This window comes from Poromitra crassiceps (genome assembly GCF_964638095.1).
Source record: "Poromitra crassiceps genome assembly, chromosome: 16".
NCBI lineage: Eukaryota > Metazoa > Chordata > Actinopteri > Beryciformes > Melamphaidae > Poromitra > Poromitra crassiceps.
The window spans coordinates 13,987,187-14,005,740 of NC_139645.1; the positions used below are offsets into that span (position 1 = coordinate 13,987,187).

The 18,554-nt window shown below is 46.0% G+C and overlaps 1 protein-coding gene across 1 annotated transcript in view; it reads left to right on the forward strand.

Moving 5' to 3' along the window:
* Positions 1–13,037: 13,037 nt before the first annotated feature.
* LOC310790967 (C-Jun-amino-terminal kinase-interacting protein 1-like) overlaps positions 13,038–18,554 on the forward strand; it is a gene marked incomplete at both ends in the record, with an annotated part of 68,425 nt that continues 62,908 nt past the window's right edge. Inside the window, 1 exon segment of the mRNA XM_083652684.1 lies at positions 13,038–13,114. Within this exon segment, the coding sequence (XP_083508810.1) occupies positions 13,038–13,114 (77 nt within the window).

Here is an 18,554-nt window from a genome sequence, read left to right on the forward strand (position 1 = left end):
CGTAGTTCACGAAATCCCTCACCAACCACCACGTTTATCCGCATCCAAAAGCTCAGTGACTCCGAGGTTATATGGATTTGGAAAGTGTTACTGTGTTATTCCAAGTTATTTGAGTCGAAGCCTGTGTTGTCTACATTTTATTTGCCCAATAAAGAAAGTTAAACTCAGTTTTTGCCTCAATTTGTCCCCTAAACAACATCACTATCAAGATACACTGTATAGTCTTATAGAATGTGTGGAATATTAATATTGCTTGATGTGATGTTTCAAATCACGGTGATCTGTGGCTTGGATGTAAAATTCCAGGACTTTCCATACTAAAGAAGAGCCTTCCAGTCTCATCACTACCGCCTCCTAGCTAGACAGTTCCTTCAATGTTCCTTTCTATAGTTAATTAGACCTATGTCTGTATATGTAATCACAGGTTGCATAATTATAATATAAAATCTATGGTAATGACTGGAGTGTCAGAAGCCCACACAATATAGTATTGTTTGCATGGTATCACATTGCCACCTTGTGGTCAATTTAGAGCTATGACATGCAAGAAGCACAAGGTAGTCTTGCAGTAGCCAGCCATAATCCAAATAGTCGCTGGAAGCATAAGATGTTATGGAAGGAGTTTATTAAATAATTGTCTTTCATGGCTACATGGTAGTCTTTATATATTAATCCTGCCGTTTAGGAAAACATGTATTCTAATTATCTCATGTTGACTTTACACACCATTATTATTCTATAAACCGAGTGTATCCTCACTTTGGTGAATTTCACAGTAACTCAAGGTGTTCTTGTCAGAAATGGCCACAGTGTGGCAGCATTGTGTAGAGGTCATGTTGAAGAACTAACTTGAGGTGCCTTCAACTGCTGGTGGAATAAGCATGAGTTGAACAACCCAACACAAGTGATAAATATGACTGCACATCTTTCTGTACAATCTTGTCGCTGATATGACATTTAGGGGAGCATGTAAGCCATGTCAATAACTGATAATGATGTGATTTATTCCTGTGTTATTGTTTGTCATCTCATGTAATATTGTGCTGTTAGAATTTTCACTCTTAAGTGAAATCCCCATTCTAAAACCCTATAGACTTTTCCACTGAAGAACCAAATGGCGGCGACTTCTCGATAAAGCCTACAAAAATACGTCATCCCTGCGGCAAATACAAACAGTGGCCCTGCCACTGGCCCGGCGGCGGCCACTAATAATATTGGCAAATACAAACACAAGTTTGCAAGTTTATTGGCTGGAAGAACTGTGGGAAGAGGAACTGAAACAGTTGTCTTTCTCTGTGCAAAGACTGCAAACCTACAATGCTTTTGTATGACAAATAGACCTTCATGCATCAACCCTATCAAAAGATCTGCAGAAATCATCATTATCTTATTTTGTCCATTTTAATTCACATCACTTTTACCATCAGCTGCTGAGCACGACAAGCTGTACTCACTATTTTTCAGAGGTTGTGAATAGCATCCACGCCATTTCAGTTTAAATTGACGCTGGGTTGTCCATGTAGCTTCTGCTTTTAATAGAGAGGCAAAGTGACCGCCTACTTCCTGCTTCAGCACTGTACCAGAGATTTGCATTCGCCTTTATTTTGCCATAGATATTTCGTAAAATTCTTATAAAAATAGTTTTACTTATTCAAACGAAATGGTTCAGATATATTTAGAAACAGGAGAGACCACTTTCACTCGGACCAAAACGTTAAAAAAAATTGCGGATTTAAAGAAAATATTTTGTCCATGTAGTTTTTTCAAGTTTTGGTCCGAGTGACATGTTCTATGGTCTCTCCCGATTCGAAATATAGCTGAACCGTTTGGTTTGACGAAGTAAAACTATTTTTATAAGCATTTTACAAAATGTCTATGGGAAAATCAATGGCGGACAAAAATCTCTGGTACAGCGCTGAAGCAGGAAGTAGGTGGTCACTTTGCCTCTATGTCTGAGCAGCAATAGTTTCACTCTGCGTACTTTGAATGGGCCAATTGGCTTCTGAGGTTCCTCTAGGGTAGCTATTGGAATGCAGATGAGACCCCCCCCCCCCGCCCCTTCCTTGGTGGGACAGGGACGCTGGAGGACACGCGCCTGGCTCGCGAGTGGTTGCCTGACCCTTTCAGAGGAGGAGGGAATAGGGGGGGGGGGGGGGGGTCCCCCATATAAAAGAACCTGTTTCTGCTGTTGTGTCCCATTAACTGTCATCAGCCAGCTGCTGTTAGTTGTGGGAATAAGACCGAGGCTGCAGAATTTGAGCTTGGCTTTTCAAAGCTGAGCCTTGTTTTTATTTAAATTATATTTCATATACAATAAATGGAGTTCAGTTCACCCTCCACTCTGTCTCAGCATTTTGCACACTGTGCACTGCTGATGTTTTCAGAGAGCCAGTTGAGCCCCGTGCCGGCCCCCCGGGCTGAGAGCCGTGCGCCCGGGGGGCCGGCGGCGCGCCCGGCCGGACCCGCGGTGCCGGGCGGACAGCGCCCCGCGTCACCGCAGCTCCTGCGCTGCAAAAGGAGAGCCAGCCCGCCCGGACGGATCGACGTGGCTTTTCCTCACCACCACCACCACCACCACCATCATCAGCAGCAGCGGCTGTCGGTGACCCGGAGGAACGAGAGGGAGAGAAACCGGGTGAGGCTGGTGAACGACGGCTTCCAGACCCTGCGGCAGCACGTGCCGCGCGGCGCCGCCAACGGGAAGCTCAGCAAGGTGGAGACTCTCCGGTCGGCCGTGGAGTACATCCGGGCCCTGCAGGGGCTCCTGGGCGAGAAGAACCGGGCCTTTCAGAGCGGGGTCCCGTCGCCCTCCCTGACCCTGTCCAGCACGCTGTCAGCGGGACCCGGGTCGCCCCACTCCACCTGCTCCTCTTCCTCGGAGGACGCAGCGAGATACGAGGAGACGGAACTGATAGATTTTACCTCCTGGCTACACAGGTAGGCACGTAATTAGGCAAATTAAAACTAAACTGTCTGTAGTTGTGCATCCATATAGCCTACTGTTGTAGAACATTACAAAAAATATCAAGGGACATAATCTTGATAATGAAGTAGGCCTAATCTGCCCTCAAGACATAGTCACTTGATTCTAAAAAAAAATCTTTAAACAAGTCCTGCTATGGAATGCAGTGAAATGAACTCACCCCATTGGCAGGTTTCTTGACTTGCTTTAAGAGAAAACAAGATTTAATAACTCATCATTAAGTTAAATAATTTAAGGTGGATATTCTTTTGTTATGAGTGTTATTGGGGGAAAGAGTATTTAAAGTAATACTGTAAATTAATTAATACCTAACCAGTGTTTTTCCTCCTGATAACAGATACTGACTGGGATTCTGCAGCAGAGTGATGTGAGGCAATTTGGATTTCAAGTCCTGCAACCTCACTGGATTCCCAATCTGGACCAGAACATTTCAAACAAAAGCAACCTTGAACCTCGCTGGGAACCGCTGTGACTCTCATATGTTGGAAAGAGACAACGGCGATTGGTTTTGATTTGACTGTTTTTGTAAATATGTGAATACACGTGCTATAGTCTAAAACTGTATATATTGTATGTAATTTTATACAGATCTTATTTTTGTATAGTGCTCAGAATAATATTTTTGTAATTTATTCTCTTTTGCTTTACATTAACTTGGTAAACAAATCTAAATTGTCAGTGTGAAACTGCTACATTTTAAGGCTGTGTGTGTGCACGTGGGGTGGGTGTGTGCGCGTGTGTTCGCGCGTGTGTGTGCACACCTGCGTTGAAATATAACAGTCCATTTCTCCTGTGAAAGGCCCCTGGTATGGGCCCCGTGGCCTCGGGGTAGAACGCCCCAGCCATTTGCATTTGCTATTGTTGGGGTGCAGCTCTTCCTGGTCGGCGAGGCTCAGTGAAAAGCTGAAGAACCGTCCCCACAAAACCTCTTTTGTACACCGGCAGAACCCCTCATTCTCCAAGCAAACACATCTGATTGGACAGACGCATTACCGTTATGAACTCATGACTGCAGGAGCAGCGCAGCGGTTTGCCTGCTGTAAGAGACAGCTCCTCTTTCAGTCAACATTTGGATGGATTTATATTGATATGTTCTTCTATTGCAGTTACATCAGTGGCATTACTGGAAATGGCTATGATCTATATATACAAAATAAAGCATTTTTCGTTGTTGAAATTGACAGATGAAACAGCTCATCTCCTTTGCCTCCCATCTCTGTCTCATCTCACACACAGACGTAAAAAGTCAAGTTGAAGTGAGTCCCTTTACCTCGCGTCCTGTCATCCACAAACAGGTCTCAGGTCTGTTTTTTCAACAGCTATTTTGTGGAATGAAAACACTGAAGGAATTGATCATAAATATTCCCCGGCCTACGTCAAAGGCAAGAGGAGGACGGGGCAGTCGTCTATGTTTTTTTTTTTTTTTTGCAAGTTCGCATTTAATTCTGACTTATAGATGTCAAGGAAGCAGTTTTTCAGATGGACCAGCCAAATACGAGACAGCTGGTAGACAGGGTACGCACTCTCCAGATATCCTATTCCAATTACATTATATCAATGATCATCTCAAAAAATGTCCATGTAAATAAATGTCTGTTAAGTCACTATCTGATAGTGAGTTAACACAATGGTGATTGAGCCTATTGAGCCATTGATGGAAGCCTTTGCATTTTCACTATTGCAGCCAGCAATTATGAACTTGGTGTCTGTGGTGACACAGGATGGGCGGGGCTAACACAAGAGACTCACTGTAGGTTCCCGACAACTCTTTTGTGTGAAGTAGGATAACAAGTTACTTTTTTCTAGCGTTATGGGTGGTTACTATAGCTATATATACTATAACGGACTAATCACACCTGCAATTACCACTCATCGCCATAGGTGTCAGTCACCCAAGAGAACAAAACTGAAATCTTCGAGATGATCACTCAAAATGAAATCTCAATATATATAAAGATAGTTGGGCTGACAATTTTGGACAAAGCGTAAACATAAAACATACACAGCCTCATTAAACACCGGTTTGCGCCTGAACCATATCTAACGAAAGGTCAAAGTTCATTATGTGCACAGTGGAGATCAGCACATCACCCCTCGCTATTGAACCTGGGCGATACAAGAACAGTGCAGAGGAAGAGGGACTGTTCATTCTGCAGCTTAAAAGAGATTGAAAAGTGCCCTTTAAAGATTTGAGAATCAAGTTGTGTGAAAAGCGAATTCATTGGGATTTATTTCTGATGGAGGATGGTCAAAGACTCGAAGATCTGTTTAGAAACCATTGATCAATATATCTCTAAGGTTCGGGAAAGGACAGAATCCTTCTTTATTTTGAATTCTGAGTGAGATGTTGCACACCACAATATTCAAATGCATTGTTTATCATTTGAATTTAATCGTATAGATGGACAACATGCATTCCATGTTTTCAGTATTGTCGCTTTTGTTTAAGCACAGTGTTCTTGTAAGCCCATGTGGGCTGGGCACCAGTATGGTGCATGCTATAATCAAATGAAACCAATCAATCAATTGCCTCTGAGATCCCTCTCTTTTCCTCCACATTGCCCTGTGGTCCCTCTCTCCAGGAGGAGGGGCCTGGGCGGCCGGCCCGGCCTGGTGGAAGCATTGCTCTGTGGTCCCTCTCTCCAGGAGGAGGGGCCTGGGCGGCCGGCCCGGCCTGGTGGAAGCATTGCTCTGTGGTCCCTCTCTCCAGGAGGAGGGGCCCGGGAGGCCGGCCGGCCGGCCTGGTGGAAGCCTGCCCTCCTGCCCGCTTTGTCCCTACATGCCTGGGGCTTCCCTCGGGCTGTGTCTTTGTCCCCCCCCATTGATCCCTGACTGGCCCATATTGGGGGTCCCCTGGATGTCACAGGGGACAAATGATGGAGGGTTGTTGTCCCCCCCCCCCCCACACACACACACTCCAAATATATATATGAAGAGAAGAAGAAGCCAGTGGAATGATCAGGTGCTGGTCGGTTGCAGGAACATTAAGAAACAGAATCAAATCAAAGTAATACCACCGCACACTGGAGTAACTTTACTGTAGTAACAGTACAGTTACTACAGGTGGTGTTACTTTGACTATATGTATATGTATATGTATGTATGTAAGTATATATATATATATATATATATAAATATATATATTATTATATATATATAAATATATAAATATATATATATAAATATATATATATATATAAATATATAATATATATATATATAAATATATATATATATATATATATATATATATATAAATAAATATATATATATATATATATATATATATATATATATATATATAAATATATATATATATATATATAAATATATATATATATATATATACACACACATACACACACACACACACACACACACACACACACACACACACACACACACACACACAGTATATATATATATATACACACACACACACACACACACACACACACACACAGTATATATATATATATATATATATATATATATATATATATATATATATATATATATATATATATGTAAGGGATAATGTATACTGGGCCGGTGATTACTGTGGAAATAATGACCGACAGGTGAATGATTTAGCCCGACGCGCAGCGGAGGGCTTAATATTCACCTGAAGGTCATTATTTCCAGTAATCACCGGCTCAGTATACATTATCCCGCTTAGAACACGGCCTACAACTAAATCATTCAATAATCTGACAAAAATAATTATTCAAATAGATTTTTTAATAGCGTTTTCAACACAAAGCGGTTTCATTCGTAATTGGCACACAAGACACCACAGCTGCAACTGGTTGGCCTAATTAGTAGCGTCTGCGGACAAAATGCTCTTATCAACTGATTAATCCAGGTGTGGCAGAGCAGCGGTCGGTTGTCGAGAAATAATGACCGGTGAATATTGTTGATTGACCAATCAGAATCGAGTATTTGAGAGAGCCGTGTTCTAAATATATATATATATATATACACATATGTGAGAGCCGTCACGAGGTGATTCATAGTAGATCGGCTGGAGCCGTGGACTAGCACCGTGCTTCCTCCGACACATGCGCAGTTGCCAGCCCCTTCTTTTCACCTGACAGCGGGGCGCTTCACCGGCAGGACGTAGCACGTGGGAGGAGCACGCTACTCCCGCCAGTTCCCTCCCGCCCACGAACAGGCGCGCCCCGACCCACCAGAGGAGGCGCTATAGTGCAGCGAGCAGGACACATACCCCTAATCCGTCTTCCCGCCCGGCGCAGACACAGCCCATCGTGCCTGTATGGACGCGCGAGCGACCATGACACGAGTCGTATTGAGTGAACTGTTGCTCTGCGGCTTGATCCAGATCTGCACAGTGTGTTGCAGCTGCAGAGGTCAGGCAGGTATTCATTACATATTCATCAGGGGCAAAAGCTTCACCCTGGTCAGACTCACGTACGTTCTCCATAATCTCTATTCATGGCCGCAGCTTCAGCACAGCTCTCTGTGATGTGATACAGAGCTAAAGAAACGAGTTGCTATGGATATCATAATAAGCACATGGGAGGCTGAAGAAATTGAGGAAGGGATTAACGCTGAATCAAATGGTCCCTCCCTCTCTGGAGCTGGGTCCTTATCTCCAGCTCCCAGTCAGTCCTGCTGCAGCAGACCGACCGGCTGCTGGCTTTCTGTTGTTGGCCTGTGTTAGGCGTGAGGTCACCACCACCACCACATCCCCCCCCTCTCTCATTGTCTGACCATTCTCCCCCCTAACTAGATTCAACGTGTTTGTTTTGGGGCGGCGCATGGGCCCGCCTCGCCCCGCACTCTTGGACCATATGGGACCACAGACCCAATCAAATGACCTTTGCCCCCCCCCCCCCCCCCCCTCTCTGTGACTGAAGGAATGGCGGTGGCCCCGGGACTCCGGGTCGGGCGGGAGGCCGCGTCTCTATGGGCGATAATTAACGAAATGAAATAACGAGATCATCGTCCCCTCATCTATCACGGGCTGCCCAGAAGCCTTTGAGCCAGGGTGAAAGCCAAAGCCTTCCACGGGCCTCGCGGTTATTGGCTTCTCTTGAAATCGGCCCCCTCTCCGTCAAAGACAGGCAGACTAATCTAATATTGACTTTATAAAGCAAGGGCGAGAGACACTGATGTTACCTTGAGCCCTCCCCTCTTGCCTCTCTCTCTTTCTCTTTTGATGGTCCTCTCTCTCATTCCCTCCATGCCCCTGTCTCTCCCTGTCTCTCCCTGTATCCCTGTCTCTCCCTGTGTCCCTGTCTCTCCATGTCTCCCTGTCTCTCCCTGTCTCCCTGTCTCTCCATGTCTCCCTGTCTCTCCATGTATCCCTGTATCCCTGTCTCTCCCTGTGTCCCTGTGTCCCGGTCTCTCCCTGTGTCCCTGTCTCTCCCTGTGTCCCTGTGTCCCGGTCTCTCCCTGTGTCCCTGTCTCTCCCTGTGTCCCTGTCTCTCCATGTCTCCCTGTCTCTCCATGTCTCCCTGTCTCTCCATGTCTCCCTGTCTCTCCCTGTATCCCTGTCTCTCCCTGTGTCCCTGTCTCTCCATGTCTCCCTGTCTCTCCCTGTATCCCTGTCTGTCCCTATCTCTCCATGTCTCCCTGTGTCCCGGTCTCTCCCTGTGTCCCTGTATCTCCCTGTCTCCCTGTCTCTCCCTGTATCCCTGTCTCTCCCTGTGTCCCTGTCTCTCCATGTCTCCCTGTCTCTCCCTGTATCCCTGTCTCTCCCTGTGTCCCTGTCTCTCCCTGTGTCCCTGTCTCTCCATGTCTCCCTGTCTCTCCCTGTATCCCTGTCTCTCCCTGTATCCCTGTCTCTCCCTGTGTCCCTGTCTCTCCATGTCTCCCTGTCTCTCCCTGTATCCCTGTCTGTCCCTGTCTCTCCATGTCTCCCTGTGTCCCGGTCTCTCCCTGTGTCCCTGTATCTCCATGTCTCCCTGTCTCTCCCTGTATCTCTGTCTCTCCCTGTGTCCCTGTATCTCCCTGTATCCCTGTCTCTCCCTGTATCCCTGTCTCTCCATGTCTCCCTGTGTCCCGGTCTCTCCCTGTATCCCTGTCTCTCCCTGTCTCCCTGTCTCTCCCTGTATCTCTGTCTCTCCCTGTCTCCCTGTCTCTCCCTGTATCCCTGTCTCTCCCTGTCTCCCTGTCTCTCCCTGTATCTCTGTCTCTCCCTGTCTCCCTGTCTCTCCCTGTCTCCCTGTCTCTCCCTGTATCCCTGTCTCTCCCTGTCTCCCTGTCTCTCCCTGTATCTCATGTATTTCACGCCTGTTGGAGACAGATGACCACGAAACAATTGAAACTGTAAGTAATGAATAGGAGAAATTGCATGTTGTATGAGAGAAAAGAGACAGGTGTGTGTGTGTGTGTGTGTGTGTGTGTGTGTGTGTGTGTGTGTGTGTGTGTGTGTGTGTGTGTGTGTGTGTGTGTGTGTGTGCGCACGCGCGCGCGTGTGTGTGTGTGGAAGAGACAAAGAGGGGGAAAACTAGTGTGCGCGCTGCTTATTTCTTTCTGGGCACGAGGGCAGCTGCAGTGGAGAGAGCGTGGTGAATCGCTCTGTAACTCACAATCACATCTTATGTGAGAGACACCCAAAAGGATTTCCCAACTGGCCAATCAACTGCATCCCTCCAGCCAGGGGGAGGCGGCTATTGTTTACCGCTAATGTGAAGGGACAGACAGACCCCCCCCCCCCCCTTCCTCAAAGATTTACTATAGGACACAACTGTGATAGTTCACTTTGCTAGAACATAAACATAGATACACTGTATCTCAATATGAGTTCATTCATGGACACAAAATCTCATATGTTGGTTGTCTGGAGAATCTACTGTACATGTTGAATTGCTCAGGCTTCTGTTTCACAAGTCTTGTTATCAGTAATTATAATATTTAAAGCACATGTCACAACATTTCTTTTGAGACTTTATTGCTAATCTATTTGGTGTTGTGATAAATGTGCATGTATTGTATATAATCTTACAACTTGAGAACTTTACTTCACACATACACTACTGTAGTACCTTCAATAATGTTCCAAACAGCCACAGACAGCAGAATGGTGGTGATCGAGGTCAGGATCCTGATCAAAGAAAGCATCCATTGAATAAAAAAAAATGCATTAACTCCGTAAAACATGACCGAAGATTCATTGTTTTTTGTGAAACAGTGTTGCAACATTTGAGAAGTATCACTTATCGGCCTAATGGGGGCGCTATGATTAAAGGTCAGAATGTTTTCCTCTCCGTCAAAACATTTCTAATGTGAAGCCACGTTAACACACTCCAAACGAGCTCATTCACAGAAATGAAAGAAGTTAGCAGAACAATGGAAGCTCCCTGCTAAAACAGTTCAACTATTGTCATAATAATTAAAACATCTGGCTCCTCAAATCCATCTCAGTCTCCTGCTGGAGTCTGAGAGTGTAGGCTATAGAGCACCAGTCGATAGTCCGGTCCGGCCGGCCCGCCCCTCAGCTTGAGAACAGAGCAGAGGTCAGAGGTCACGGGCTTCCAAGACAAGAGGAGCGGCTGGAGGGAGGAGAGGAGACACGCCCACCGGCCCTCCTTCACCACTCCTCTCCTCCTCCCCTGTCCTTTCCTTTTCATTAAATGTCCCTCTCCTCCCCGTCTGATCTCATATCCAGTCTGGAGTCACATCTGATCTCATATCCAGTCTGGAGTCACGTCTGATCTCATGTCCAGTCTGGAGTCACGTCGAGTCGACTTCATCGAGTCATATAGGTTAGCAAGTCAGCCTGTTCTCATGACACGTTCGTACTAAAACCTATAGGAAAAGTAATGCGCTATCATTCATATACAAGCAACGTAATGTCAAGCCATTCTCCATGTCTGAGATCCACGCCACAGGCGTATACAACATTCAAATGTACCTGCCTAAATACAACCAGGAAGCGCCGGGGAGCCGTTTCACGGCACCGCACGGCGCCTCGCCTCACCATGAGCACTGATGAGCATCCCCCCTGGTCACGATCGGGCCGGCCTCCACCGGGCTACTATAGACTACTTTTTGGTTAAACTGCAGGCCATATGTCTGAAGTGCCAATATGTTTATATAGAGTATGTGCGCTATGAACTGTTAATGTCTTATGTTACTGTTCTCTATTCTTTTCTGTATTATGTGCTTTAATCTATCTATCTATCTATCTATCTATCTATCTATCTATCTATCTATCTATCTGTCTGTCTGTCTGTCTGTCTGTCTGTCTGTCTGTCTGTCTGTCTGTCTATCTATCTATCTATCTGTCTGTCTGTCTGTCTGTCTGTCTGTCTGTCTGTCTGTCTGTCTATCTATCTATCTATCTATCTATCTATCTATTATCTGTATGTCTGTCTGTCTGTCTGTCTGTCTGTCTGTCTGTCTGTCTGTCTGTCTGTCTGTCTGTCTGTCTATCTATCTATCTATCTAACTATCTATCTATCTATCTATCTATCTATCTATCTATCTATCTATCTATCTATCTGTCAAAACAGAACCTAACACCTTCCTCCATCCTCCTATACTGTCAGTGTCGTCAGTTACTTTGCTCCGCCTCCGACACATACATTTACTGCAATCACTTTTTGAATGGAATGTCAATGAGACCGTGACGCCAAACAGAAAATAGCACACACTGGTTATTTGTACAAGACCGCCCTCTGCTGGCTCACCTGTGATATGACACCTTGTTGATCTCAGATTTTGCTCTGGAGCGTCATCTGACGTTCAGTCCCACCCAGGTAAACTATGTGTTTACATTTTCACTAAGGATTAGATTAGATTAGATTTATTTCGAACATGGTGAAAACAAAAACAAAACAAAAATAAAAGAAATATAGGCAAGAAGTGCCAAACAATCATAGTCAATTGGAATTCACAACATACAATAGACAGCAAATTCACAATCAATTTACATTTGTTTATCAGGATGAATCTACAGCCTTTCATTCTTAGACCCTAAATCCTATTATCATTCCAGAACTACAGGATCTATTTCATATCGATCAGGTATATTTCAGGTTATGTGTTTTATTCTACTCACAGACCTGAATAGGCTAAATTGTGTCACCCCAGTTTCAATTTCCAATAATCCTCTGTGAGAGGATGATTTAGCTGTAATAAGGGCACGAAACCGAAGTGATGTTTTCCTCAACTTAACTGTTTTATTCTCTCCTTCTAGTTCCCATCCCTGCTGTCTGTGGGGGCTCCTGCTGCCTTCAGGGGCTCAGGTAAACTCCTTCTCCTGACTTCCATGATCGTAAATACGTGTTGTGCATAATTGCCTTTAAAGAGGACTTGAAACATTAAGATCATATGATTATAGTTAATTTGCATTGAGGGTCTGTTGTGCGTTAAGTAAGGGATAGTCGCTCCCCAGACTCAAATATTACGTTGAATCGCTGCGCTCCGCATACTACATAAATAAGTCTGTGCCACTTCACAGCCACTGCTGGTTTTTGAAGGCGGGTCTAGGAGGGGGTTGAGTGACAGGTCGTAGCAGGTCGATGAGAGAGCGGTTCGAAAAATGGGCTGCGCCTCCCGTGTGGTCTGATCACAAAGTCGTTACTGATTGGGGAAGACTGAATCCACCACTGGCCAATCACTGGCCAAGTGAACCGTTCCCTCCCATAACCAGCCGGCTAAGGGGAAGTGTCCCAGACCCAGAGAGAGATCTGCAGCATGCAGTAACGTAGTGTATCAGGGTAAGAACTCTCATGGGTCTGGCGTTGAGAGACTAAGTAAGGGATAATCAACTCCTAGGTGTGCGTTATAACGATTTTAATACCATCAGCTAACACTGCTTGGCTTCCATGCTCTCCACCCGAAAAACATCTGAAGTCAGGTAGCCAAAAATCCGCACCAAAAAATCCCTAATCCTAGAAATGCACCATTTGTAGCTACCTGCGCAGTTGAGCTGTATTGCGATATTTCCGACAGCACCTGAAGGCAGCATCCTATCGCAGCATCATCGCCGGGCGGGCAGCGCTCAGCTCAGGTGTCGCGGGTTGCACGGCACAGTGGAGCCAGCGCGTGGAGGAGTGACGGAGGACCGGAGCGGAGCGGCATGGCTGATGGAGAGAAGCGGAAAGCCAGCCCGCCGTCTGGCCGCAGCATCCAGGTCAACTCCCCGGCCAGCTTCAGGTAAGACTGAGACCCGAGCAGAGCCGAGTCGAGCCGAGCCGCCTGGCTGTCAGCGGTGGATCAGTCGTGGTGCGTGTGAGCAGTCTGATGACAGACAGCCACAGCGCGGTGTGTGGAGGCTGGAGAGAGATGCTGATGCTGCCTGCCTGCCTGCCCGCCTGCCTCGTCGGCTGGACGGGCTTCCCTCCAGGGCCAGCTGCATGCGGCACTGACCGCTCTCTCTCTGACTCGCTGAGCTTCGCAGTTTGTTGTTTTGTCTTCGTTGCCACATGTTAGTGAGGGCGTGTCTGCTCAGAGGAGAGCTGCTCCCAGAGACCATCACCCACTAGTCATAGTACCTACTACTGTATGTGTCCTATACTACTTTTTGGCAATCTTCCCTCACCCAAAAATCACTATAATATTCTATAGGCCTATACAGACTTTAGTGTCTGTGGGATGAACAGTGAGTTTACAGTGTCCTTATCATATAGGCTACTTTATGGTATCTTTCTAAATCTCTTATAGGATTTTCTATTTTTCACCTGGAATGCATGATGGGCTGCCTAGTAGTGACTTGTATCTATTGGGTACTGAATAATACCATATGGAGAGCTTGTTGTTGGCTACTTAGTGGTAGGATATTTTTTATTGTGGGGAAAAACGTCATACCATTCATAAAATTCCTATATAGACACTGACACACTGTGTGAGTCTCAGCTGCTGAAACCTGCAAGTCTGATGTTTTATTGCTTTATTATACACACCTTGCAAGATTTTTTTGCTTCTGGTGTGTGTACGTGTGTACATGCGTGCATAGTGTGTGTGTGTGTGTGTATGTGTGTGTGTGTGTGTGTGTGTGTGTGTGTCTGTAAACAATGTAGGCCTAACAGTAGAATTGCATTGGATAAACCAAAACATGGGCCCAGTATTCCTCTGCTCTGGAGTGGATTCATACCGTAACTCACAGCTAGTTCATTGGTCAGGCTGGCAGGTATACAGGCCATCAGACGATAGATCACAACTAAACTGACCTGCAGCAGCAGCAGTCTAAACGGACAGGGGCGACCTGCATCTGTCAGGGTTTATAGCAGTGTTGGTGGGGCTGCATTGTTCTAAAACACATTTATCTTTTATTTATGCTGTACCCCCCTCTGCACACACACACACACACACACACACACACACACACACACACACACACACACACACACACACACACACACACACACACACACACACACACACTTGCAGAGCTTCACAGAACGTTGCCTGAGGAGAAGCTGCGATTCGTCAGTGGCTTTAATGAGTGGATGGAGCCCCTCCACCAGTCTGTCCCAGCATGTCTCGTTAGCAGCAAACAGGCTGACAGCATCTTTCTCTCCCTTTGCCACAGTGCCATCACAGTCTCTCTGCTCAGTGCCATCACAGTCTCTCTGCTCTGTGCCATCACAGTCTCTCTGCTCAGTGCCATCACAGTCTCTCTGCTCAGTGCCATCACAGTCTCTCTGCTCTCTCATTAGTCTGTCAGTGCCATCACAGTCTCTCTGATCAGTGCCATCACAGTCTCTGTGCTCAGTGCCATCACAGTCTCTCTGATCAGTGCCATCACAGTCTCTCTGCTCTCTCATTAGTCTGTCAGTGCCATCACAGTCTCTCTGCTCAGTGCCATCACAATCTCTCTGCTCAGTGCCATCACAGTCTCTCTGCTCAGTGCCATCACAGTCTCTCTGCTCAGTGCCATCACAGTCTCTCTGCTCAGTGCCATCACAGTCTCTGTGCTCAGTGCCATCACAGTCTCTCTGATCAGTGCCATCACAGTCTCTCTGCTCAGTGCCATCACAGTCTCTCTGCTCAGTGCCATCACAGTCTCTCTGCTCAGTGCCATCACAGTCTCTCTGCTCAGTGCCATCACAGTCTCTGTGCTCAGTGCCATCACAGTCTCTCTGCTCTCTCATTAGTCTGTCAGGGCCATCACACTTAGAGCCCGACCGATACTGGATTTTTCAGGGCGATGCTGATACCGATATTAGGGAGTAAAAAAATTCCGATATCGATATATCGGCCGATATTCTTATATTAAATCTACACATTATATTACACAATGTTTTTGCAATGATCCCTCAAATATCAAACACTTGACAAAGATATGACTTGACATGACTGAAGATATGTAATGTAGGCAGGATATTTTACAGCTTATCAATAAACTTTATTGTCCAAAATGACATCAATGCAATGAAACGGTAAACTGAACTGGGAATTTAATAATTATAAATAACTAGAAATACAAAAACACAAATAGAACAAATATAAAATATAACTTGAATTAAGAAAAAAGAAAAAATATATGCAGCATGTTGTCTATAACTTAAAAAATACAAAAAAATATATTATATATTATATCGGCCGATAATATCGGTGGACCGATATATATCGGTCGGGCTCTAATCGCAATCTCTCTGCTCTCTCATTAGTCTGTCAGTGACATCACAGTCTCTCTGCTCTGTCATTAGTCTGTCAGTGACATCACAGTCTCTCTGCTCTGTCATTAGTCTGTCAGTGACATCACAGTCTCTCTGCTCTGTCATTAGTCTGTCAGTGACATCACAGTCTCTCTGCTCTGTCATTAGTCTGTCAGTGACATCACAGTATCTCTGCTCTCTCATTAGTCTGTCAGTGCCATCACAATCTCTCTGCTCTCTCATTAGTCTGTCAGTGACATCACAGTCTCTCTGCTCTGTCATTAGTCTGTCAGTGACATCACAGTCTCTCTGCTCTGTCATTAGTCTGTCAGTGACATCACAGTCTCTCTGCTCTCTCATGAGTCTGTCAGTGCCCTCACAATCTCTCTGCTCTCTCATGAGTCTGTCAGTGCCATCACAATCTCTCTGCTCTCTCATTAGTCTGTCAGTGCCTCACACTCTCTCTGCTCTCTCATTAGTCTGTCAGTGCCCTCACAATCTCTCTGCTCTCTCATTAGTCTGTCAGTGCCCTCACAATCTCTCTGCTCTCTCATTAGTCTGTCAGTGCCCTCACAATCTCTCTGCTCTCTCATTAGTCTGTCAGTGCCATCACAGTCTCTCTGCTCTCTCATGAGTCTGTCAGTGCCCTCACAATCTCTCTGCTCTCTCATGAGTCTGTCAGTGCCCTCACAGTCTCCCTGCTCTTTCATGAGTCTGTCAGTGACATCACAATCTCTCTGCTCTTTCATGAGTCTGTCAGTGAAATCACAATCTCTCTGCTCTCTCATTAGTCTGTCAGTGCCATCACAGTCTCTCTGCTCTCTCATTAGTCTGTCAGTGCCCTCACAATCTCTCTGCTCTCTCATTAGTCTGTCAGTGCCCTCACAATCTCTCTGCTCTCTCATGAGTCTGTCAGTGCCATCACAATCTCTCTGCTCTCTCATTAGTCTGTCAGTGCCCTCACAGTCTCTCTGCTCTCTCATTAGTTTGTCAAAGCCTGTGTGGCAAGACACCTGCTGGCAGCTGTAATGATAACACTACAGAGTAATAACAGTAATGAACCTTATTTATAAACACCTCTCTAAGAATAATTCACACACAAAGAAGAACCGTGGAACAGCTAGCGGTAGAACAATAGAAACAACAGCCTACAGGGACAAGGAAAGTCAAGAGATGGCAATATAGCTGGTACAGAGCCAGAACAATGAGATAACGTTCATGTAGATTTGTTTAAATTAAATCAATAAAAAGGCAAGCTCATTGGTGTTTACATGAAACTTAGAGGATGAGAAGAAAACGATCAATGCTTTGCTTTCAATCAGAAGATATTGATCTTATATACTCAGCACGTTATTGCTCATCAATATAATTATGTTATTATTGCTGACTTGGCATCCCGTCTAAATGCACCAGAGAAAGAAACCAGATAAACCCTTGCAATTCTCTCTCTCTCTCTCTACTGTATCTCTCTCTCTCTCTCTCTCTCTCTATACTGTATCTCTCTCTCTCTCTCTCTCTCTCTACTGTATCTCTCTCTCTCTCTCTCTCTCTCTCTCTCTGTCAGCCCTCCCCCTCCCCCTCTCTCCCCCGGGCCTGGCCCAGTCCCAAAGCAGCCATATGTTGGTATGTTTTCCTCCTGAACACACTGTGGTCTCTCCCTTGGCTCTCCCAGTCAGGGCCACTGCTGCTGCTGTACAGTAAGACACAGAGCTAGTCAGTCTGTACAGTGCTCTGTGCAGATATTCAGCTACTGACATGTAGTTCAGTCTGTGCAGTGCTCTGTGCAGATATTCAGCTACTGACATGTAGTTCAGTCTGTGCAGTGCTCTGTGCAGATATTCAGCTACTGACATGTAGTTCAGTCTGTGCAGTGCTCTGTGCATATATATATGCTCTCAAAGTACTCGCATACAAAATAATAATAATAATGCCCGGTGGGGTGGGGGCCTGTTAGAGTCCTTAGTAGAGGGGCTTTCGGGCCTTGTTGATGAGGCCGATGGCAGTTGGGAAGAAGCTGTTCTTGTGAGGAGAGGTTCTGGTCTCGACAGACCTCAGTCTCTTCCCGAGGGGGAGTATTTTGGGGGAGATTGTGTCCGGGGTGGGAGGGGGTCGGTCATGATTTTACGAGACCGCTTCAGCGTCCTGGCGGTGTGCACGTCCTGAAGGGATGGCGGGTTGCATCCGATCACCTTTTCAGCACAGCGGAAGATGTGCTGCAGTCTGTTGATGTCCTTGAGAGTGGCAGCAGCGTACCAGACAGACGGTGATGGAGGAGGTGAGGATGGACTCACAAAGTACATCCTCTGCTGTGGCTTCCTGGGGAGAGCTCTGATGTTCAGCTCCCATTTCAGGCCCTGGCTGATGATGGTCCCCAGGAAGCGGAAGGACTCCACAGTGTTGACTGGGAAGTCACCCAGGATGATGGGGGAAGGTGTGGTTGGGCCTAAAAAATTGTTTGGTTCGGTTTCCGGTTTCCCGACCGACCCTGTCAATTTACGTGCGACCCAAATTTATTTTATGAGCTTGTTGATTTGACGGTGGCGCTAAGGGGCGGGGTTTGCCACTGCGCGAAGGTGCTTTTCGCTACGGATACTTTAAAATGACAATGGCAGGGAGCATGACGGACATGTGCCTTTGTTGAGGTTCCAGCGCTGTGAACCCGGCACCATACCGTGACGTGAAAACACTGCAGACGACAGGCAGAATCGTGTTTACTGTATCTACTGTCAATTCTGGATAGCAGTTTAGTGGGGCTTACCCTCTCTTCTGTTATTTCCATCAGTCTTTTGTGTTGCTGCCTTCGGCTCTGGTGAAATAAAGTCGATCTCCTTGCTCAGCTTTAACATGACGGTGGTTTTCAATTGTTTTGAGAGAGAAAAAGTCCGCTCCTCGGGAAGCCCTTTGAGTTGTGTGTAACGTCAGCTCCGCTAGGCCGGAGGCGGGGGTTTAGCGAAGCCGCGGTCTTGCCTGGTGAGTTACCACCGGGGAAGTGGCTT